A 23,030-nucleotide genomic window follows, 5' to 3' on the forward strand; every position below is an offset into this window, starting at 1 on the left:
CAAGCCAGATAACTAGAGATTAAGGTGTTGGGGAGGTTGGGGGCCCTGTGGTCCTCTTAGTCTAACAGCAATCAGTGTGTGACAGCTGGGGTGGGAGGGATGGGGGGCGCACTTTGGTGTCTCAGCCTTGGGTGCTGAAGGACCTTGTCCCGCCTCTGGTTCCATCTTCTGGCTGCACTCCTTGGATGAGCGCATCTGGACTGGACATGCGCAAGGAAGGTCCACCCATGGACAGTACAACAAAGTTCTCATGCATGGCTTTTCTCACTAAGGCCCAGTGCACACCAAAAACCTCTAGCAGATCCACAAAACGCTAGAGGTTTTTGAGGCAGATTTCAGAGCGATTTTAGGCAGATTTAGAGAGGTTTTCTACACATGCCTAGCGTTTTTTGGAGCATCTTTGTGTAGCAGATGTCACATATTGTTACAGTAAAGCTGTTACTGAACAGCTTCTGTAACAAAAATGTCTGGAAAACCGCTCTGATCTAGCGTTTTTCAGAGCGGTTTTCCACTTTCCTATACTTTAAGATTGAGGCAGAAACGCCTCAGAAATCTAAAAAATGCTGCAGGACCCGAGTTTGCATCTGTGGAAAAAACGAACAGCTCCGGTGTGCACCATCCCATTGCAATACATTACCCAAGCGGTTTTCAAACCACTAGCATTTTTAAAAACGCTCATGAACCGCTCTGGTGTGCACCAGCCCCTAAAAGCACAGAAATCCAGCACTTACTTTCAAACACGTTTTTTTTTTCTTCCGAACATCATGGGTATTTATGTGCAAAATCACATTTGCATTACTCCTCATTAGTATAATGTAAGATAATAGAATGTAGGCTGTTTTAATTTTTTCCACACGCACAACTCAAATGAAAAAGCGAGTGTAAACATCAGGTATGCTGAACATCTTGTTTTGTGTAATAGAGAACTGTCATATTATCAATGAATTAACTCGTCAGCTATCAGACACACTGGGAATTCATGCCAGCCAGAGATGGATTAAAAGGAATAACCAGGCAGATTTAAAAAAAATGACATTTACTTGCCTGGGGCTTCCTCCAGCCCCTTGCAGCCGACATGTCCCTCGCAGCAGCTCCGATCCCAGCCACCAACCCGGGGTCCCCACCGGTGCAGAGGCTGACCTCACAAGGTGGTCCTCTACTCAGGGCCAGATTTAGGGCAAGGCCCCTTAGGCCATGGCCTAGGGCACCACAGGAGCAAGGACACCAAAGCAGCAGGCTAAACTGGTGCAAGCTTGCAAATGCTGCAATGCAGGGAGATCAGGCAAGCACCTGACCATGGTACTCTGCTGTCAGCGGCCTGTGCAGCAGTCACCTTGCTCTCTGAGCACGTTTGCACTGTGGCCAGTGGCTATGGACTTGGGCAGCATTGGAGACGGAAGGGAAGAGGAAGCTTCTGCACTGGGAACGAGTGGGGAAATGAGTGACCCTGATCGCTGTTGCAGTTTGAAGGTGAGCTGGATAGCTATACGTATGGGGGAAGGGGGGGGGGAGGAGGGATTAAGGAAGTCATCTGGCTATCTATACTGGAGGGTAGGGGGGAAGGGTTATCCCACTACCTATACCGAATGTGGGGGGGCACCTGGTGACAGTGGCCTTGGTCTGATGAGTCTCGATAGAGTCAGAATTTGGCATAAACAGAATGAGAACATCATGCCTTGTTACCACTGTGCAGGCTGGTGGTGGTGGTGTAATGATGTGTGGGATGTTTTCTTGGCACACTTTAGGCCCCTTAGTGCCAATTGGGCATCCTTTCAATGCCACGGGCTACCTGAGCATTGTTTCTGACCATGTCCATCCCTTCATGACCACCATGTACCCATCCTCTGATGGCTACTTCCAGCAGGATAATGCATAATGTCACAAAGCTCAAATCACTTCAAATTGGTTTCTTGAACATGTTAAAGAGTTCACTGTAATAGTAACATGGCCCCCACAGTCACCAGATCTCAACCCAATAGAGCATCTCTGGGATGTGATGGAACGGGAGCTTCGTGCCCTGGATGTCCATCCCACAAATCTCCATCAACTGCAAGATGCTATCCTATCAGTATGGGCCAACATTTCTAAAGAATGCTTTCAGCACCTTGTTGAATCAATGCCACGTAGAATTAAGGCAGTTCTGAAGGCGAAAGGGGGTCAAACACAGTATTAACACGATGTTCCTAATAATCCTTTAGGTGAGTGTATTTTCTGTGCATTTTTAAATCACACAGCTTGCCACTTTTCCCGCACAACACACACATGCACAATTAAAGTACATGCCGCTGCAAATGTGAAATCATGGAACGATCTGAGCTAAACGTTCACAGAAAACATGATTGCAAGAGCTGACGGAGTCCTGAGAATCACAGGGGAAAACGGCCCAGCAAGTGTGTTCCCTCCCTGACTCTCCCCATTGTGCAGAATATGCTGGGAGCCAAACAGCACGTATGTACTGTAATCATTCCACAATTTCAGCCCCAGAGGTTCTTTACAGATTCTTTTGAGTGACAAAGGTTTAAAGTATGTACGATGCTTTAAGATTTGTCTGGATCACAAGATATATTGATTACCTTAATTTTTGTTTTTGTTTTTTTAACAGTTATGCATTGTGTATATGTACTGTTTCTATTTGTAGCAATATATGCAAGTGAGTTTTATATTTGAAGATTGCTTTATATTTCTCTTTTGTTTGTTTTTTTAATTCAATAAAAATATATTTTAAGTTAGAATTTTTTAACATCATTAAAATTTCAATTTTGATTGACTGTATTTAGTAGATAATCATTTCAATCTGTATTGATATTTGGTGCAAATGATATGCACTTTGGGACGTCACTAGCTCCCTAGCGGATATGTCCTTCTGCCTGGGTCCCCCTTCTTCTAGTTTCCGGTCTGCGCTCAGGGCGGTCAACCTGCCCTCACTGCCCAAGAAACGGCCCTGCGTGTCATTATACTGGACACAGCACAGCTATGGAGACGCACTGTATGCAGCGTGCCATGTGATTTGTAAAGGTCAAAGATGTAAAAAGAGCCGGTTATTGCTTTATGGCCAGGCATCGTTCTAATCCACATCTCGGTGAGTAATGGCAGTGCGTAGTTAGTAACATAAGAGCGGTCAGTCAGATGTGTGATGGTGACAGTGATGGCAGCGTGCATCCTGTGTGGCTCTGTCTAGTGCTTATCTGGCTCCTATAAAGACGGATAACGGCTTTTGTTACACTAGAAGTCACTAATCATTCATTCATTAGGAAAATGATACTGTACACTCAAAAGTCGTGAGCTTAGAAAGTCAACCTGTTATGCCTGATGCACACCATACAATTTCCCATCGGATTTCATGTCAAATCGATAATTTCCGACAGGTCTGATCTTATTTCCAATCATTTTTCTGATCGATTTTTCAATCACTTCTGTACAAAATCAATCAGAAAAACGATTGGAAATCAAATTGAACCTGTCGAAAATGATTGATTTGACCCAAAATCTGACGGGAAATTGCATGGTGTGTACCAGGCTATATTACACTTTTACCTTGGTAGAGGGAAGCCTCTGGACATGGCCGTCTTTAGACATAGGCAAGCCAGGCAGTCAGGGGTGAGCCTGGGGTGCCTGGCACCTGGGTGCAAGATTTTCTCTGGCGCCTATGGGAGGTTAGTGTTAGTAGAGAGCGGGGAAGTTAGTGTTAGCAATTGAGAGGTTAGTGTTAAGAGTGGAGTGGTGGAGGTTAACATGAGGAGTAGAGAGGGGGAGGTTAATGTTAGGAGTGGAGTGGGTGGAGATTGCTTTTAGATGTGGAGAGGGAAGAGGTTAGGGTTAGGATTGAAGTGGGTGGAGGTTAGTGTGAACAGTGGAGAGTGAGGAGGTTAGTGTTACAAGAAGAGAGGGGAGTAGGCATAACAATGCGATCAGGCTTTGCTTGAGTGTCAGGGATCGCTAAAGATCCGGCTGCTGCTGTGCACACGCTGAAGTCACTCACAATTCTTGGCTGAGGTAGTCTTTATCATCTGCCATGGCCAAGTTCATTCCAGCATGACCATATAGCTATAGTGTAAGGTGTGGAGAGGGAGGAGATTAGTATAAGGAGTGGAGAAGTGGATGATAGTGATAGAAGTAGAGAGGTGAGAGGTTAGTGTAAGGACTAGAGAGAGAGAGGTTATTGTAAGGAGTGTGTGTGTGTGTGTGTGGGGGGGGGGGGGGTAGCATTAGAAGTGGAGAGGGGGAGAATAGTGTTAGGCAGAGGAGAGAGGGCAGTTTAGCATTAGGAGTGCAGATGGGAGGGGTTAGTGTAAGGAATGGAGAGGGGTGAAGCTAGTGATAGGAGCTGAAAGAGGGCAGGTTAGTGTTGGGAGGAAAAAAAGGAAACGTTTGTGTGAGAATAGAGGACAGAGGTTTGCCAAGAGATTACCAATATACTAATTATTGGTAATATCCTGCTCCAAATATCTATAGCAAATGTGGTGGGTACCTTTTAGTTAATCAGAACTTTGGTGGGTGCTTGAGATAGAATAATTTTTGCCTGTTTGTGTTTAATCTTCGCACTAGCTTTGGAAGGAATTATGCATATCATTAAAGGGCCAGATCCCATCACTGGCCACGCTTGCACGAGCAGCTCCACGCTAATGCACAGGTGCATCTGAGCTTGCGGTGCTGCAGCACGGTTCCTGATAGAAGAATCCAGAGTCTTTTCTCTCCTTAGGTAAGTACCTGTTTTTCTTTAAGACATTGGAGTTTTGGGTTCTCTTCAAGAACCCATCACATTAAGCACTTCATTTCAAGCTACTCTGCTCTCTTCCCCCCATTTTTGTTTTCAGGGTCACTTCAGGGCATCCTCATGTTCAGCCTATGCACACGACACCAACAATGCCTCCTCTTATCTCTGGGATGTATATATTTACCTGATGTCCTTCATATCAGTTTGCTTTCTTAACTGCTGAAGCCTGATACCGCTTTAACCATTGTTTTCCTAGCAACGGCTTACAGTGTCACCAATAGCCCGTCATGCACACGTGATCTTGTACCAGCTAACACGCTCTCCATTCTGCATAATTTGCTCTTATTTTCCCATAAAACGTTATAAAAATCTCTTGGGCTTATCAACTTATTGCTGGTTTTCCAGTGCTAATTCTGAGTCGTGTTAGTAAATCAGGTATGAATTTATTGTTTTATGGGTTGTTAGTTAAGGCCGACCTTGTTAAGTGAGCTTATAGGAAGAATCATTAGTGGAGATCAGCAATCTTCATGGGCCATTTCCCATGCATTTAGTGAAGAAAAATAACAGATCAACTGGCTATGACCCAGATGTTTCATAGGCAGCTTAGAACGAACTGTTCATCCCGTAACAGACTCTATTCAGCTGCTGACTCAAGAGCCTGCTCAACTCGGGAATAGTCAAGAGACTCACGGGCTGTAAAGGCGTTATTGAACATATATGATTGTCAAGGACTGGACTGAACTACTGGATGTGTTGTTTCAGAAAAAAAATGTCTTCATCTATGGTTTTTATGGCCAACCGTCAAGAGCTCTAAGATGTCTGTAGACACACTGTCTTTGATAGTTTATGTGATGACCATGTTTTTAGGACTGCCTTCAAATCTCATTGTGTTTTATGTCTTCTTCAAAAAGGCTAAAAACAGAATAACCCCGAACCTTATTTACATGATAAATCTTTGCTTCTCTGATCTTGTGTTTATTATGTTCCTACCCATCAAAATAATGGAGACTTTCTTGTCGGGATGGACCCTCCCGGAGATCTTGTGTCCCATCTACAACTTTATCCACTTCAGCACCATCTATGCCAGCGCATGCTTCTTAACAGCCGTCAGTGTGGGCCGGTACCTCAGTGCAGCTTTCCCGATTAAATACAAGATCTACAAGAAACCCAAATACTCTTTCTTGATTTGTGCTTTGCTGTGGGCCATCGTGTTTGCCCATGTGAGTTTTGTGTTCTTTCTGGAAACTTCCCAGAATGGGCGACTTGAGATGTTCCTTTCCAGAGAAGACAACAAGGTGGTCTGCTATGAAAATTTTACAGCCAAGCAGCTGAATTTGATCGTACCGGCCAGATTAGAGCTCTCGATAGTGCTGTTTTTCCTTCCTTTGGGAATCACCATCTTTTGCTACGCTCGTTGTATTCAAATACTCATGAGATGTTCCTTGCATGTCAAACACAAGAAGAGAGCTGTCCGAGTTGCAGTCACGACCTTGAGTGTTTTCATCATCTGCTTTGGACCTTATAATATCTCTCATGTTGTGGGTTTCATCCAGCATAAGAGTGTGTCTTGGAGAAAAGAAGCTCTACTGCCCAGCACTTGCAACGCCTTCCTGGACCCTCTCATCTTCTATTTCTTGTCTTCATCGTTTGATAAAGGATTCTATCAAGCATGGAAGTCCTTGCAGCAAAAATACAGTGTGTCCAAGAGAAAGCTTTCCTCTGTTTTCATGAAGGAACCACCAGACCCAGCAAAAGAAAAGGGTATAAAAACGATATCTGCAACCATACAGATAAAAAGTGCACACAATAATACAACAGAGTGGTAAGGATTATATGAAAGTCATTGTTTACAAAATATTTGGTAAGGAATCCAGAAAAAACTTTACAAAAGAGGCAATTTTCGGGGGACTTTGTCCTGGCAAGAGGAATGTTTTATTCCAGAATATTTTGCTGTAGTTTTCCCTCATAAAACAGAAGATATTTTAATTGCAATAATTCAGCTTTAAGTGAGGGACTGTGGCTTCCCACAATGCATCACTACTGACTATGCACAATTATTTCTTAAAGCCCCGGAAGCCAGGATTGCATCCAGAATTGCTGGTGTATAGCAAACCTATCTTTGCACTGGATATTTTTGTGAATCCACAAAAAGCAAGTTGTTCTAAAGGGAAGCTGTAGTGAGATGGATATGGAGGCTGCCATTGCAATCCAGTAGCCTGACCATCGTTCTGATCCTCTGGCTTTTATAGTCTCTGGATGAGAGGCTCAAAAAGACAGAGGATGAGCATAGTAATTCATATAAATAAAGTCAGCAAAAATACCTTCTATATTCACTTAATGCAGGGGCGTAAGCACAGGGAAGCAGCTACTGCGACCGCAGAAGGGCCCACAGCTGTAAGGGGGCCTTAAAGGGGCACTACAGCGAACAGCTGTAAAATTTAAAGCATGTGTAAACATATACAAATAAAAAGTACATTTTTTCCAGAGTAAAATGACCCATAAATTACTTTTCTCCTATATTGCTGTCACTTACAGTAGGCAGTAGAAATCTGACAGAAGCAACAGGTTTTGGACTAGTCAATCTCTTCATAGGGGATTCTCAGCAAGGCTTTTATACTTTATAAGGATATTCCCTAAAAAGGATTTAAACAATGATGCTGCCCAGCTTCCCTGCTCACTAGTCACTACACAGTTTTTGGCAGTTGGACAGAGCAACTGCCATTCACTAAGTACTTTTGAAAATAAATATATCCCTGAGAATCCCCTATAAAGAGATGGACTAGTCCAAAACCTGTCACTTCTGTCAGATTTCTACTACCTACTGTAAGTGACAGCAACATAGGAGAAAAGTCATTTATGGCTCATTTTACTCTGGAGAAAATGTACTTTTTATTTGTATACGTTTGCATATATTTTAAATGTTACAGTTTTTCGCTGTAGTGCCCCTTTAACTACTATTTCATTCGCTCTGATAAAGTGGTCCATCCTTCGGTTCAGGTGTTTTTGTGGCTACCCTTGTTTCAGGTGTGAAAATTGTGATGATTTATGACCATGGCAAGATGAGTCCCTGGGCCTTTAGGGTCACAAGGGGTTGGTAAGGGAAGAGGTGTAAACATTGGGGTGCTCCATCCAAGTTGTGCTGGGGGGGGGGGGGGGGGGCAAGATTTATAGTTACGCCCCTCTTCATGTTACCTTTGATTCAAAATTAGTTTTTTGTTTTTTTTGTTTTGTTTTTTTAAAACGGGTATTTTGTCTCTATTTTCATATTGAGTTATAAGAAAAAAATGATTGCCTGGCCTCACTGCTAATCATCTACCTATATTTTATTTTTCCAAATCCCTCACCTAGGATAAGCCTGTAAACCAATACAGTCACAACACCCAATCTATAGACTTGTTCCATGTGAGGGGTTTAGAAAATATCAAAGCCAGGGGATCAACATGATAACTCAAATTACATAGAAAAATAGAGCAACACATAGTTAAATGGCAATATGTATTACTTTTTGGGTTCTACTGCATCCTCTTAAGGAAGTGTAGTTGGTCAATGACAATGATATGATAATGCACAATAAATGTAATTTGTATATAGATCAGAACTGGACCCCCTTCCTGAGGTTTTTGATTGCCCCGAATTCTGTGCTGCTTACAATTCGCAATCATTTTGCAAGACTGAATAGTTTGCCTTTCACTGAACATCTTTATTCGTGGACCACAAGTTCCCAAATGTCCCAGAGATATAACGTTTTCTTCAATGCTTCAATGACCTAGAAGGATTACATATCATTCTTATCATCTACTTGTATTCACTATCTAAAAATCTGAGCTAGATTTATGGTTAGTTTAGAGACTTCCCTCTGTAAGAGTTATCTTAAAGGACAACTGTATTGAGAGGAACATGGAGGCTGTCATATTTGTTTCCTTTTAAACAATACTAGTTGTCTGGCAGCCCTGCTGATCTATTTGGCTGCAATACTGTCTGAATCACACCAGAAACAAGCAAGCAGCTAATCTTGTCAGATCTGACAATAATGTCAGAAACACCTGATCTGCTGCATGCTTGTTCAGGGGCTATGACTAGAAGTATTAGAGGCATCAGCAGGTTGGCCAGGCAACCGGTATTGTTTAAAAGGAAATAAATATGGCAGCCTCAATATCCTTCTCTCGTTACAGTTGTCCTTTAGGTGAACTACAGGTACTCCCCGATTAAGGAACAAGGTAAAAACTGTAGGTTCATTCTAACCCTGAATCTGTCCATAAGTCAAACACTGTCATCTCTGTCCCTTGTACCTCCTCTATGCCCCCCTCCCCTCCACGCCTTCAGTGTTCCCCTCTGTCCCCTGACTATGTCACCTCTGTACTGCAGCAAAATGTAATTTTACAGGTTTAAAAATCATTTGTTCTTGTAGTTTTTGAGAAAATCTTTTTTTTTAAAGGACTTTTTGAAATAATAAATGTTTTTTTACTTGTTGAGTGGTTAAAGGACAACTGTAATGAGAGGCATAAGGAGGCTGCCATATTCATTTCCCTTTAAGCAATACCAGTTGCCTGGCTATGCTGCTGACCCTCTGCCTCTGATACTTTCAGCCATAGACCCTGAACAAGCATGCAGCAGATTAGGTGTTCCTGACATTATTGTCAGATCTAACAGCATTAGCTGCATGCTTGTTTCCAGGTTGTGATTCAGACACTACTGCAACCAAATAGACCAGCAGGGATGCCAGGAAACTGGTATGGTTTAAAAGGAAATAAATATGGCAGTCTCCATATCCCTCTTGTTACAGTTGTCCTTTAATCTAATGTCTACCAAGGCCACTGCTCTGAAGGTCTGCATGTTTCACTGTGAAAGCAGCCTTGCCTGGCACCCAACCGCTACTGAGATGGGAGTGATGAATTCCAATTGCTGTGCACAGTACACACAGCCAGCAACCAGAATTATTCCTTCATCCTGCAAAATAAACCTCACTGCAGTAAATGTACAGAAGCTGTAAAAAGAAAAGAACTGCAATAGTTCTATTTTTTGCATTGTGTAGGCTCTTATACCAATGACAAACAGAGAGAGGAGAACTCTGGGTATCTTTAACATTTTTGCAGATGCAATGCAACCAAGAGGTACAAACTAACCAGCAAGTTCATGGTGACCCAGAACTCATTGGAGTGTGTGAGGGACTACAATGGTCCTAAAAGCCATCTTACTAAAATGCTAACAAAAACAAAAGTTTGCTTTCTTAAAACAGAAAGAATTTGTGATAATTCAGGTTGGAGTGAGCTTGAGATGTCTCCCAGTGCATCACTGCTAAATATATGCAAATTATCCATTGTTACCCTTAGACGCTAAACACACCTCCAGAACCGCTGGAATGCAATGATGTGTCAGCTTGTTAATTTGTACAGAGCCATAATAATCTAACATGCGTACAGACTGTTTCAGATTGTTTGATCATCATCAGTGCATGGCATGGATTAATTTGGCTCTATGGAGTAGGGCTTGTAACACTGAGAGGTACAGACTAATGCAACCAAGTTATTTTGGGAAGGTAACTCAGGGCAGTGGTGCTGTGGCCAGCTATACTCGGCCAGCCCTACACCCCCTTTGAGATCTACCTATTTGCTGAATCAGGTCTCTTCTTCCACCACGGAGTGGCACTGTATGCGGCTATCCTCCTTCAGGTCCCAATCACATGATATGATGTGATCGGGAGGATGTCCACATACAGCGCCACTACATGGTAAAAGAAGTGACCTGTTTCAGTGGCTGGAATAGGTAACTATCAAAGCCCTGCCCGTGCTACTCTGTGTATGGTGGGTGGAAGAAGGGGTGTAACTAAAGGGGAGCAGCTCCTGCGACCACAGGAGGGCCCAGAGCTGTAGGTGGGCCTCGACTACTACTTCACCCCCTCCGATAAAGATGTCCATCCCTCAGATCAGGAGTTTTTGTGGCTACACTTGTTATGGGTGTGAAGATAATGATGTCCACACTTGTTTTATGACCCCTGCAAGATGGGCTCCAGTATGTGAGGGTGACCAGGGGTAGGAAAGGCAAAGGGTGGGATTACTCAGGGGCCCATAAAGTTTTACTGAAGGGAGGTCATGATTTGGGCAAAAAATTATGTTGCACTGCTGCGTACTAGGAGAAAAAAAACAAAACAGAAGGGATAGGGAAAAGGTTAACTGCAAGCTTTATTCTGTTGCCATGGTTTTTCAACAAGTTTCCTAAAAAAAAATAAAAAATGATATCGACAGCATGTGTATTGGGCTTTACTGAAGGACAACTAAAAACTTGCTGAGATACAAAAGTGACATGAATGTCTGATTGATTGATTGATTGATTGATTGATTGATTGATTGATTGATTGATTGATAAGAGATCACTGTTCACGGTAAATATATGTTAGCTTCTTTTAGTACTGGATGTTCTATGATAGTTCATTACAACACTGGCAGTTATAATTATAATTCAAAATAACACATTTGTTCATTCCCATCGAAAACTGACCATGAAATGCTGCTAGTCACAACACTAGTGGTTATTTTAGTAAACATGTTTTTCATTCTCATGGCCAACTGACCATGAGAATGTTGCTATCTCCAACACTAGTCAAAATATGAGATGTTGTGCGCAAGTTCTCACATTAGCAACAATAGTCTGACGTGTCCTATGACGCTTCTAAAGCACGTTGTGATCCCGCAGTCATGTGCCTTGTCTGCACAGGCGCATTGATACAAGCACATGGTGATCACGCACCCTTATCTGCACAAGTGCATGGAGGAAACATGTTCTGCGCCTGCGCAGACATTGAATTCTGCCTATATAAAGGAGGGAAAATGCTTTTGAGTTCGAAGGACAAGCCATCTGTTGGTGTAGCCAAGTATTTCCCCTCCGAAGTCGCTGAGGTCCCCCGATCTTCTCTGGGTGATGCTGCAATACTCTGTAAGAAATAATATTGATGCTCACTAATTAATCAAATACAATGTAACTATGATTCTGCAAGCCTAGATAATTATTATAACAGGGTTGTAGCTCAATAAATATTATTATTGAATTTTTCCTAATGTTTTGCTGCAATTCATTTTACCCACTACAGTGGTGAGCAAAGTTAGAGGGTTTAAAAACCCTTCCCGTGAGGCAAAACACTTGCTCAGAACAGCAGTACTCAGAACCCCTTACCTTACAAAAAATAGGGCTTTAATGATGTCCAGGTGCTTCGCTTGAGGTCACTATTTAATTATGACCATCATGCAGTGCTGAAAGATTGCAGAAAGGGGCAGGACCGTTACTATAGAGGAGCAGTCCCAGAGCTGTAAGAGGGCCCCAACTTCTACACCACTCCCTCCGAGGAATGGGTCCATCCTTCAGATCAGGTATTTTTGTGGCTACACTTGTTATAGGTGTGAAAATCATGATGGCCACCCTTGTTTTATGACCCTTGCAAGATTGGCCCAAGGCTGTGAGGGTCACAATAGGTTTGCAAGTGAAAGGGTGTAAACATTGGGCGGGCCCATAAGTCTTGCTGGGGGGCATGATTTCGAGTTACGCCCTTGGAATGGGGTTCCAGCTTTTGAAGTAACATTTAGTGCTAATATTAGCTGAATATGGGCCAGCCTCTCTGGAATTCCTTGAGAGGTTACTACATTTACTTAGACATAAATGACTGCAGACCTTGATATGTGTAAGTCATAAAACTACTGCATGAAAGTCATAAAACTACTGCATGAAAGTGAATTAATTACTAATATCGCTGATAGAGATCCGGATGTGCAGTCGTTTTATTGGTCCATCAATACACCTCTGCTGGTAGTGTGGGCACCCAGCCTAATGGCAGCATCTGCGGAGTCACTGGACGGTTTTATGAGATTCATTAATAAACAGATGGAGCAGGAAGTGTCTAAGGTGGTGACGATGGAAGTAGGTTATCTGATTCGATGATATACCCCACGTTTTATGTAAAGAACTCTCAGACAGATGGATATATTTAACCTCGACAGAGCCAAGCCTCTTTAACCTTTACTTCACTGTAGGACCAAACCAGGCTAACAACCAAACCCATGCAAAATTATCATTAGCCCTCCCTCCCCCCCGCCCCCCACACCTCCCAGGGCCATCAACCCATCCATCTCCCACAGGAGTGTAGCAATAGGGAGTGCAGAGGTAGCAACCGCATTGGGGCATTTGGGCCAGAGGTGCCCTCCCTCAACTGTAGAATTAGCCCCCTATTGGTCCTGTGCTCATAATAATCCCTTCTATAGATGCTTTGAATAGGGGTAATCATTAACAAGCCGTTCCCCATTCCCTTCTTGCACCCCTGACACTGTAGTTGCCATTGGCATGTTTTAGCGCGACATATGGATTGTTATGTATAGAGTGCTTGGGGGGGCCCAATGTAAAACTTGCATCAGGGCCTACAGCTCCTTAGCTACGTCACTGTTCTCCCACCTTTCACGTTTGGCCCGTCATATACACATATTTAAAGGATACCTGAGGTGACTTGACATGATGAGATAGACATGTGTATGTACAGTGCCTACTAGCACACAAATGACTATGCAGTGTTCCTTTTTTTTTTCTTTCTCTGCCTGAAAGAGTTAAACATCAGGTATGTAAGTGGCAGTTCCTGTCTGGGTCAGGACTGAGTCACACTGAAGGCTGCTTTCACAGTGGGACGTTACAGGCGCAAGTTAGAGCAGCCTGTAACGCAGCCCAACTCACAGCACTGAAAAATCATTGGGCTGTTCACAGTGCCCACGTTGCGTTGAGTATAACGCTGCACGGTAAATGAAAGTGCAGCGTGCTGTGCGTTATACTCGTATGTGGCTGCGTTCGGATGTTTGCACATGCTCAGGAGAAAGAAATTCTCTCTCAGCGTGCAGGGAGGCGGGGGATTGGAAGGGGGTGCGGCCAGGGAGAGAGAGCTGCCCAGTGGCATCCTGTCAGGAACTCCCCTGGCAGGTGTTTTGAACAAGGAATCACTCCTCCAAATATTTACCTCCAAGATGGCGACAAATATTGTCGCTAATTTCGGGGGGCTATAGTGAGGCGCGGGGGGGGGGGGGGGGGGGGGGGACAGAGAGTGGCGGTGAGGGGACACAGAGGTATGTTATGAGGCAGAGAACATGCCTTTGTGTCCCATCTGCCCCCCAAAAAAACACTTCAAGTTCTCTTTAATGAATATTTGTAGGTGAAAAAATATTTTCTTGCTTGTTGATGGCTCAAAGGGTACCTATAAATGTAGAAAAGGCAAATGTTAGAAACTCAGATAACTAGAGGGAAGTTTCTGGATAATTCAGAGGCTTTCCCTGTGTCCTTCAAAGTCGCCATTCCAGCGCTGGGTCCCCCAAACTTCCTGGACAAGTGCTTCTTGATGGGAGCATGGCCACACTGCACAGGCGCAAGGCGGCTCTTGTGTACGCAGAAGCTCAGAGCTGCTCAGACTTGGCTTTTCCTGCTGAGCATGAGTGGCTCCATGCTACGGCGCAGTGCGGCAAGGCTCATTCATGGACTGGAGAACAGCCATGAGCTTCCAGAGGGTCCTGCATCCAACGCTAGTCTTGAGGAGGACGTGGGAAGCCTCTGAAGGCTCCAGAAGCTTCTCTCTACAGAGGTAAGTATCTAACTTTCCCTTTTCTAAACTCACAGGTTTTCTTTAAAGTGGACCTGAACTCTTGCACAGGATAGAAGGAAAACAGAGAGAAATGCACCCTCTCTGTATTTAGAGAGTTATTTGTAAATTTGTAAACACAGGATGTTAGCCCTATGCCTGCTTCCATGAAAGCAGTAAGTAGACACACTGCAGATTTATTGCAGTATTTGTATTGGCTGTAACAAAGAAATGTTTTTCTGTAAAGGTTATTATGCAGTTGCTTATCTTTTAGAGCAGAGAGGAAGTTCTGAGTACAGGTCCGCTTTAAATGGCATTTTATGAACCCTCCTGGCGGTTAATTAAAACCGCCAGGGGGCAGCGCAGCACTATTTTTTTATATATTTTTTTAAAATCATGTAGCTAGCCTAGCGCTAGCTACATGACAGCCGCTGTGCAGCGGCATCCTCCCAGCCTCTTCGATCGCCTCCAGCGATCAAGCCCGTCCGGGAATCCCGTTCTGAACGGGATTTCCATTCGGGCTTCTGCGTTGCCATGGCGACGGGCGGGATGACGTCATCGACGTCGTGACGTCAAAGGGAGTCCCGATCCACCCCTCAGCGCTGCCTGGCACTGATTGGCCAGGCAGCGCATGGGATCTGGGGGAGGGCGACGCAGCGCGGCGAGCGGCGAAACGGCGCGGAGCGGCGGCAATCGGGCAAGTACCTTTGTTTTCTCCAAGTTGATCATTTCACACCATGTAAATAAAATGCCTTTTATGCCGCCAGCAAGCAAGAAAATACATAAAATAATTTTGACAGTACTTTTTCTACTACTTTTGATACTTTTACAATAGTAAAAAAAAAGTTATTTTAGGGCTCTTTCACACTAAGACGTTGTGTTTGATGCGACGTTAAGGTCACACAACGTGCCCCTAACGCAGCGCATGTAGGTTATAAAATTGGACGTTATTTTGTACTACGTCATGTGTCTCTTGGTGCGCCGTTTTCGTCGAATAGTGATGGAACGAAAACGGCGCATGTGTTACATTTACAAAAAAAACAAAAACATTAGTGGTTATGTGCAACACACATAACGCAGCAAATGTATTACTAAACACACAGCATGCAGCACTTTCTAAATATTGCTACGCGTTACACACAACGCAACGTGTGCACTGTGAATGTCGCACAGACTTTGTATTGCTGTGCGTTAGTCAGCGCTGGAACATTTTCTAAAGTGCGACTTTAATGTCGCTCTGTGAAAGAGGCCTAACACAGAAGATGAAAAATTATCACCTAGGATGAGACTTAGGAGAAAACTTTCATTGCACATGTGCCTTTGTCTCTCTCTTCTCTCTCTTACTACTCGCCCTTCCTCTTCCATTCTCTCCCTCTGTCTCCCTCCTCTATCTCTTTACATTTTGCTCTAACATTCTACACATCCAGGTATTTTACTACTTATTTTTTCCCTGTTATCACTGTGCCATCCTTTGCAGATAGAAGAGCAATTGTTTAATGGTGTGTAGCTAATCTGTTATGTCAAGGCAAGGATAACCTTACCTAGGTCTGATTCACACAAAGGCAATCAGTAATACGGAAGGGGCAAAGTCCTTGTATTATCTCTACAATGAACTGATTGGAAAGCTGCATCCGCCTCCTCGGGTGATGAGAAATCAGCTGTGTGGCACTGTGGTCCTGTAAAAGTTCTGTAAATATTCATGTACATATGTTTGTAAATAAAGCTTTTGCACCTTGAATAATTGTAATTTGAATCTAATGGTTTCGGGGTTGTGGTGTTTACATTCAAAATAAAAGTGCTACAAAAAATTATGTTCCATATCTTATATTTGCTTCATTAAAAAATAATATTGGTAAGAAATTAATTGAATATTTACAGCAAGGGCACTTAACTAGAGATAAGCCTGTACTGCTCTCTACAGTGAAAGTAAACATTTTTACAGCCAGGGATTGCTTGGGAATGCTTTCAAATGTTCTTTTATATAACGAAGAGTATTTTCTGAAACTTTAGTTTTTTAGGGAGGTCAATAGGAGGAATTGCCACTGCATTCAAGGAGCAACTACGGGGTCCAGGGAGAAGAAGAGATGAATCAACATACGTCTGTGCCGTAGGTAGATGTGTGTCAGGTCAGTTCTCCTTTAAAGGGTACCTTAACCCTGGGAAAGAAAAAAGTTTCACTTACCTGGGGCTTCCCGAAGCCCCCCCTGCAACCGTCTTGTGCCTTCACTGGTCCACGAGCGCCCTCCAGTCCCCGCCGGGGGGTACTTTCGTTTTCGGACGACCAACAGTCGGCCCCCGGCCTCGCATATTCTTCTTCGCCTTCCTGCACCTGCGCAGGATGTGCTTGACAGCAGTAAGGTGAAAACAAAACTAACCCGCGACGGGGACCGGAGGGCGCTCGTGGACCGGTGATGGCACAAGATGGCTGCAGGTGGCTTTGGGAAGCCCCAGGTAAGTAAAACATTGATTCTTTCCCAGGGTTAAAGGGACACTTAAGTCAAACAAAAAAAAATGAGTTTTACTCATCTAGGGCTTCCAATAGCCCCCTGCAGCTGTCCAGTGCCCTCGCTGTCTCCCTCCGATCCTCCTGGCCCCGCCGGCAGCCACTATCTTTTTCGGTGACAGGAGCTGACAGGCTGGGGACGCGAGTGATTCTTCACGTTCCCAGACACATTAGCACCCTCTATGCTGCTATATGGTATATGAAATATGCTATAGCAGCATAGATGGCGCTATTGTGGCCGGGAACGCAAAGAATCACTCGCGTCCCCACCCTGTCAGCTCCTGTCACCGAAACAGGAAGTGGCTGCCGGCGGGGCCAGGAGGATCGGAGGGAGATGGCGAGGGCACCGGACAGCTGCAGGGGGCTATTAGAAGCCCCAGGTGAGTAAAACTCATTTTTTTGTTTGACTTAAGTGTCCCTTTAAGGTTGCCTTAAAAAACCCAAATACAGGCACGGATCCAATAATACCATCTAATAATTTAGTACCCGAAAAGCCATCCACGCTTCTGTGCTCATGATAATGATTGGGGGCCCCCCTATGAAATAGATTACATTTTTATATCGGTGGGTGTGCATCCTAAAAAAAGTCCCAGCGATATGGAGTTTAGCCAGTTCATGCATAAAGCAAGGCATCAGGCAGTCCCAGCAATGCAAAGCTTAGCAAGTATACTGTATGCATATACCAGAACGTTGGGCAGCAGACATAGATGCAAGATGTAAAGGCTGCTGTGCTGAAGTTCCAATAGTGCCCACGCTGCCTGTCAGGAGATCTCTCTATCCTTTTGATCGTGATTCACTACACACTCACATCAGGGAGACAAAAGCAGATAGACAGAGACTCCCTTAAAGAGAACCCGAGGTGGCATTGCATTATGCTAGTGGGGCACAGAGGCTGGTTGGGCACACTAACACCAGCCTCTGTTGCCCCATCGTGTGCCTCAAAGACCCCCCTGCTCGCCGCTCGGGAGGGAAGGGACACGGGCGGGTAGCGGCGATGCGGAGGAGGCGGCAGAGTGGCGCTGACAGACAGCGCTAGGGTAAACATTGTGCTGGCGACACGCTGCGTGTCGCCAGCACTGCGGGGGTATAGCGGCGAGCAGGGGGGTCTTTGAGGCACACGATGGGGCAACAGAGGCTGGTGTTAGTGTGCCCAACCAGCCTCTGTGCCCCACTAGCATAATGCAATGCCACCTCGGGTTCTCTTTAAGGCTAGTACACACTAGCAATTTTGATTGGCCAATGATTGGTCAATTTTACCACCTCCATGTAGTAAAGGGGCTAAACAGATTTTCTATTTGTGGGCCCTAACTCATTTAGGATCCACTGCCCATGAGTGCTGTGGTGCCACCAGTGAGGTGCCATACTCTTCTTCTGTGCTGCTGCAGAGTGCTGCTTAGTCCTCCTGCTGTCACTCATGTCTTATTTATCGACAACAGCAGTCTGTGTACCCACCACCAGGGTCCACGGATATTTACAATTTTTGAGCTGATTTATCGTGCTGTGGTGCGACCAGTGAGGTGCCATACTCTTCTTTCTGTGCTCCCGCAGAGTGCTGCTTAGTTCTCATGCTGCCGCCTCTCATGTCTTATTTATCGACAACAGCAGTCTGTGTACCCACCACCAGGGTCCACGGATGCTACAATTTTTGGGCTGATAATTTATCATGCTGTGGTGCCACCAGTGAGGTGCCATACTCTTCTTCTGTGCTGCCACAGAGTGCTGCTTAGTTCTCATGCTGCCGCCTCTCATGTCGTATTTAACAACAACAGCAGTCTGTGTACCAACCACCAGGGTCCGCGAATGCTACCATTTTTGGGCTGATTTATCGTGCTGTGGTGCAGTATTTGCATTTTATGTGTTAAAGCGGTTTAACACCCAGCATTACAACTTTGCTTTAAAAGATTGCTTACAGCTTAGAAATTATTATGCCAGATTTTTTTTTAAGCAGAAATTCACTGAATGGGTTAAACATGACATTTTAGTGTTGGATTTAACTAGGAATCTGCATCCATTCTTATCTTTAGTTACAAATGTATCTTTATTTGGAATACAAATAGACCTCTGAAAAGCCTGTCTGGGAAGCCTTCTTTGCTCTCTCAGAGCAGTGTTTGTTTATTAGTTTGTAAATAGATACATTTGTAACTAAACCTAAGCACGGTGGAGGATTTCTAGCTAAATGCAGCACTAGAATGTCATGTTTAATCCATTCAGTGAATTTCTGCTAAAAAAAAAATCTGGCATAATCGTTTCTAAGCTGTAAGCAATCTTTTAAAGCAAAGTTGAAATGCTGGGTGTTAGACCACTTTAAATCTAAACTGATTACAGATAATCATTTTTATCATCAAGAAATTTAAAGTGGACCCATAGATCATGAAGGTTCCCAGCTTCCACAACACAGGAGACGGGAAAGGGGGGTGGGCATTCAAGGAACATTCGAAATGATCTTGGTGCTTCTCAAGAAGAGTTTGCTCTCCCTGTCCAGTTTCCCTTGGCTGTTTACAATTTCTGTGAATTATACTAAAGGTGCGTACACACATGCGACTATAGTCGTTTGAAACGATCATTCCCCGATCGTTTAAAACGACGATCGTTTTCAAAAAAGCAGCCAGCGACCATTAAGTCTAACGAAGGACGAGCTAGATCGTTAAAAACGACGATCGTTTGCAAAAGTAGTACATCGTTGGAGATGGCCGTTCGTACTAGGCTTGATATGCGCATTTCGCTATTTCTCCATGGAACTTTTCATTTTTATGCGCAAGCGCAATAGTAGCTTTATGTGATGTAACGTTCGTTCTAACGATCAGATCGTTACACACATTTGAAAACTAACTTTACTTAGGTTGTTCTTTCGTCAATTAAAAGTTTGTTCGTCATTTCAGCGATGGGACCCCCACAAAATCGTTTGTCGAAAGCTCGCGCATGTATACTAGCACAGGCCTGCTGGGGCACTGGTGGAAAAAACCTGGTCCAGTCGGGACCCGTGCTACTGCACATGCACGAGCCGTCATTCTGAGGGTCTGATTAATCAGAAGAGTGATTGGACAGGTTGGAAAAAAAATAAACTAGTTTGCTCAAGACTCAAAAGCAATCATTTTGCAATTTGCAAAACTCCTACACAACCTAAAACTGGAACCCCAGATGGATTGTTCTTGGAGATTTCAATATATGGGTGGATGCTCCCTCTTCGCAATTAGGAATACAGCTGAGCTACCTCATGCCTTAAATGAACTGGGCTTCTCCCAAGCAACCAGCTCTGCTACTCACAAGAAAGGTCACACTCTGGACCTTATAGTCCATACTAGTCTGTCAATAGCCAATGTGGAAATTAATCCTGTTGTCTGGTCAGACTATCACACTATCCACTTCCCCCTCTCAATACCAGCTGTAAAACACCAGTTTAAGAATCAAATAAAATATTGCTGCTTAAAAGGGCTAACACCACAACATATTAGAGATAACCTCAGGTTTACTCCGGTGTTAAAAGGGACACTTAAGCAAGGAATAAGAAAATCAGTTCTACATTCCTGGGGCTTCTTCCAGCCCCCTCCAGCTGTCCCGTGTCCTCGCAGTCCCTTGCGTATCCTCTGGTCCACCGCTGCCAGCTAGTTTTGTTTTCACTGACAGGCCCGACAGGCCTAGCCACCCGTATTTTTCTTTGTGTTCCTGTCCGCATTAGCATCCTGCGCCTGTGCAGGACGCTATTGAGGATGGGAACATGAAGAAGGATACGCGTGGCCAGGCCTGTGCAGGCGCAAAAAGACGGCCAACTCCCTGTCTGCAAAAATGAAAACTAGCTGGAGACTGGGGACCGGAGGCTCCGTGAGTGACTGCAAGGGCACTGGATGGCTGCAGGGGGCTAGTAGAAGCCCCAGGCAAGTAAAAGTGATTTTTTATTCCTGGCTTAAGTGTCCATTTAAATACAACAAATGTGTTTCCTCCACCTTTGAGACCATTGCTGCTCCTCTGCGCACCAAATATCTTACTCCACACATCGCATCTGAGACTAATATAGCACCAAAGACCATTAGCAGAGACAATGTAACACCTTGGTCAAACTTCCAGGAAATTGATGAAGAAGTCACATCAAGCATTCTCCTTCACCTCCGCCAAACTACCTGTGACCTGGATCCTGGCCCAAACACAGTTCACATTGAACTGCCCCGACCTGCTTGTACCGGTATTCCTTAAAATTGTAAACGTTTCCTTACAATCGGGGATATTTCCTGCTTTAAACCTAAAAACCTTCCCTGGACCCAGATGCAATGACCAGCTACACACCTATCTCTAACCTTCCCTTTCTGGGTAAGGTAATTGAAAAAGCCGTATACCTCCAGCTAGAAGCCAACATCTTAGAAAACAACATTTATGACCCATTTCAGTCTGGCTTCAGGAAACATCACAACACTGAAACTGCCCTTATCCAAATCTGCAACCACCTGCTCATGGCATGAGACAGAGGAGAGTGCTCCATCCTGATACTGTTAGACCTTTCTGCAGACTTTGATACAGTTGACCATGACATCTTTATATGCAGGCAAAAGGAATACTGTGGCATTGATGGCATAGTTCTTCAGTGGTTCCAATCCTTCTTGAGTGGCAGAACCCAAAAAGTGTCTATGGTGCCCTTCCTGTCCACCTCTGTACAGTTACGTACCTCTGTACACTTAAAGCTAATGGGAATCCCAATGTAAATAAAAAAAAAGTCACCTAAGGATAGGGAAGGCTCGGTCCTAATGAGCCTTCCGTCTCCTCTCCCGGTGCCCTCCGTGCTGCGCTGGCTCCCCCGTTCTCATCCCCCACCGAGGGGACTTCGGAAGTCTTCGGGAGCCGAGTCCTCCTGAAGACAGGCGGCGCACACGCGAGTGCGTCATAGAGGGCGCGCGCGCATGCGCAGTGTAGAGCGGCCCGTCTTCGGGAGTACTCAGGCTCCCAAAGCATTTCCGAAGCCTCCATTCGGCCGGGAGACAGCAGTATTTAATCGAAACGGTTGAATACCGCTACAGGGGAGCCAGGACAACAGGGGGGACCAGGAGAGGAGAGGGGACGTTCTATGGGACCCAGAGCCTCCCTCTCCTTAGGTGAGTATCTGACTTTAAAAAAAAAAAAACGGGTTCCCATTCACTTTAAGTATGGGGTGCCCAAGAGGGCTTAATCCTCTCTCCCCTGCTTTTCACAATTTAGATGTTACCGCTTGGAAAAATAATCCAAAAACATGGCCTGACATACCACTGCTATGCTGATGACACCAAAATATATCTTTCCTTCACCACTTGGAACAGGAGGCACAGATCTACACAGCTCTGAGCATGTGCGTAGCCTGGGATTTCTAATTGATGGGGATTTAAACTCCTGAACTTCCATCTCTGCTGTGGTGAAATCATCCTATTTTCACCTAAACAACAACGCAAAAATGAAGCACCTCACCCCCCAGAAGATCTGCCAACCTTAGTTCATGCCTTCATTACATCCCGACTGAACTACTGTAATGCTCTCTACACTGGCCTTTCAAAAAAGGACTTGTACCACCTACAGCTGATACCGAATACTGCTGGCAGACTGTTAACCAACCAACCAACCAACCCTGTCGCTGCCACATACCACCAGTCCTGCACTCCCTTCACTAGCTACCTATAGAATGGAGGATCCTATCCAAAATCAGCCTACTTATATTTACATCACTACATAATCTGGGCCTACGTGAAAGAAATGTTACAGCTACGTAGCAATCCCTACAATCTGAGATCCACAGGTTCTAATAATCTAGTCATACCCAGAGTCCACCTGAAAATTTTGGTCCCAGAGCCTTCTGTCATGCTGCTCCTACGTTATGAAACTCCTTACCTCAGCAGATCAGGACAGCTCCATCTCTAGACGTGTTTAAAACCAGGCTGAAAATTCACCTGTTCAGTTTGGCATTTGCAGAAATATAATTTTTGTTGTGTTAATACTTCATCCTACTACCAACTAATGAATCTGAGAGAGCCCAAGCACTTTGAGTCCTATGGGAGAAAAGTCCTATAGAAATGTTATTGTTATTGTTGCATGTTGTGAAGCAGTACAGTTTTTTTAGGGTAACAAATCCAATCAGGTTAGTTTACAACATGTCCAGCAGTTCAAGAGAATTTCACACAACCCAGCAGTCCACTATGTCCAGACCCGTAGTGATGGTGCAAGAGTAGACCAGCAGTTGTCCTAACTAATGTGCAAATGAGGAAAGA

General features: G+C 44.5%; 1 protein-coding gene across 1 annotated transcript; it reads left to right on the forward strand.

The window, feature by feature from the left end:
• The first annotated feature begins 5,529 nt into the window (after positions 1 to 5,529).
• On the forward strand, positions 5,530 to 6,540 carry LOC137522235 (free fatty acid receptor 2-like). The gene has a single exon (XM_068242266.1). It carries the CDS (start codon positions 5,530 to 5,532, stop codon positions 6,538 to 6,540), a length of 1,011 nt encoding a protein of 336 aa, XP_068098367.1.
• The last annotated feature ends 16,490 nt before the right edge of the window (positions 6,541 to 23,030 follow it).

This window comes from Hyperolius riggenbachi, chromosome 6 (genome assembly GCF_040937935.1).
Source record: "Hyperolius riggenbachi isolate aHypRig1 chromosome 6, aHypRig1.pri, whole genome shotgun sequence".
Classification (NCBI taxonomy): Eukaryota; Metazoa; Chordata; class Amphibia; order Anura; family Hyperoliidae; genus Hyperolius; species Hyperolius riggenbachi.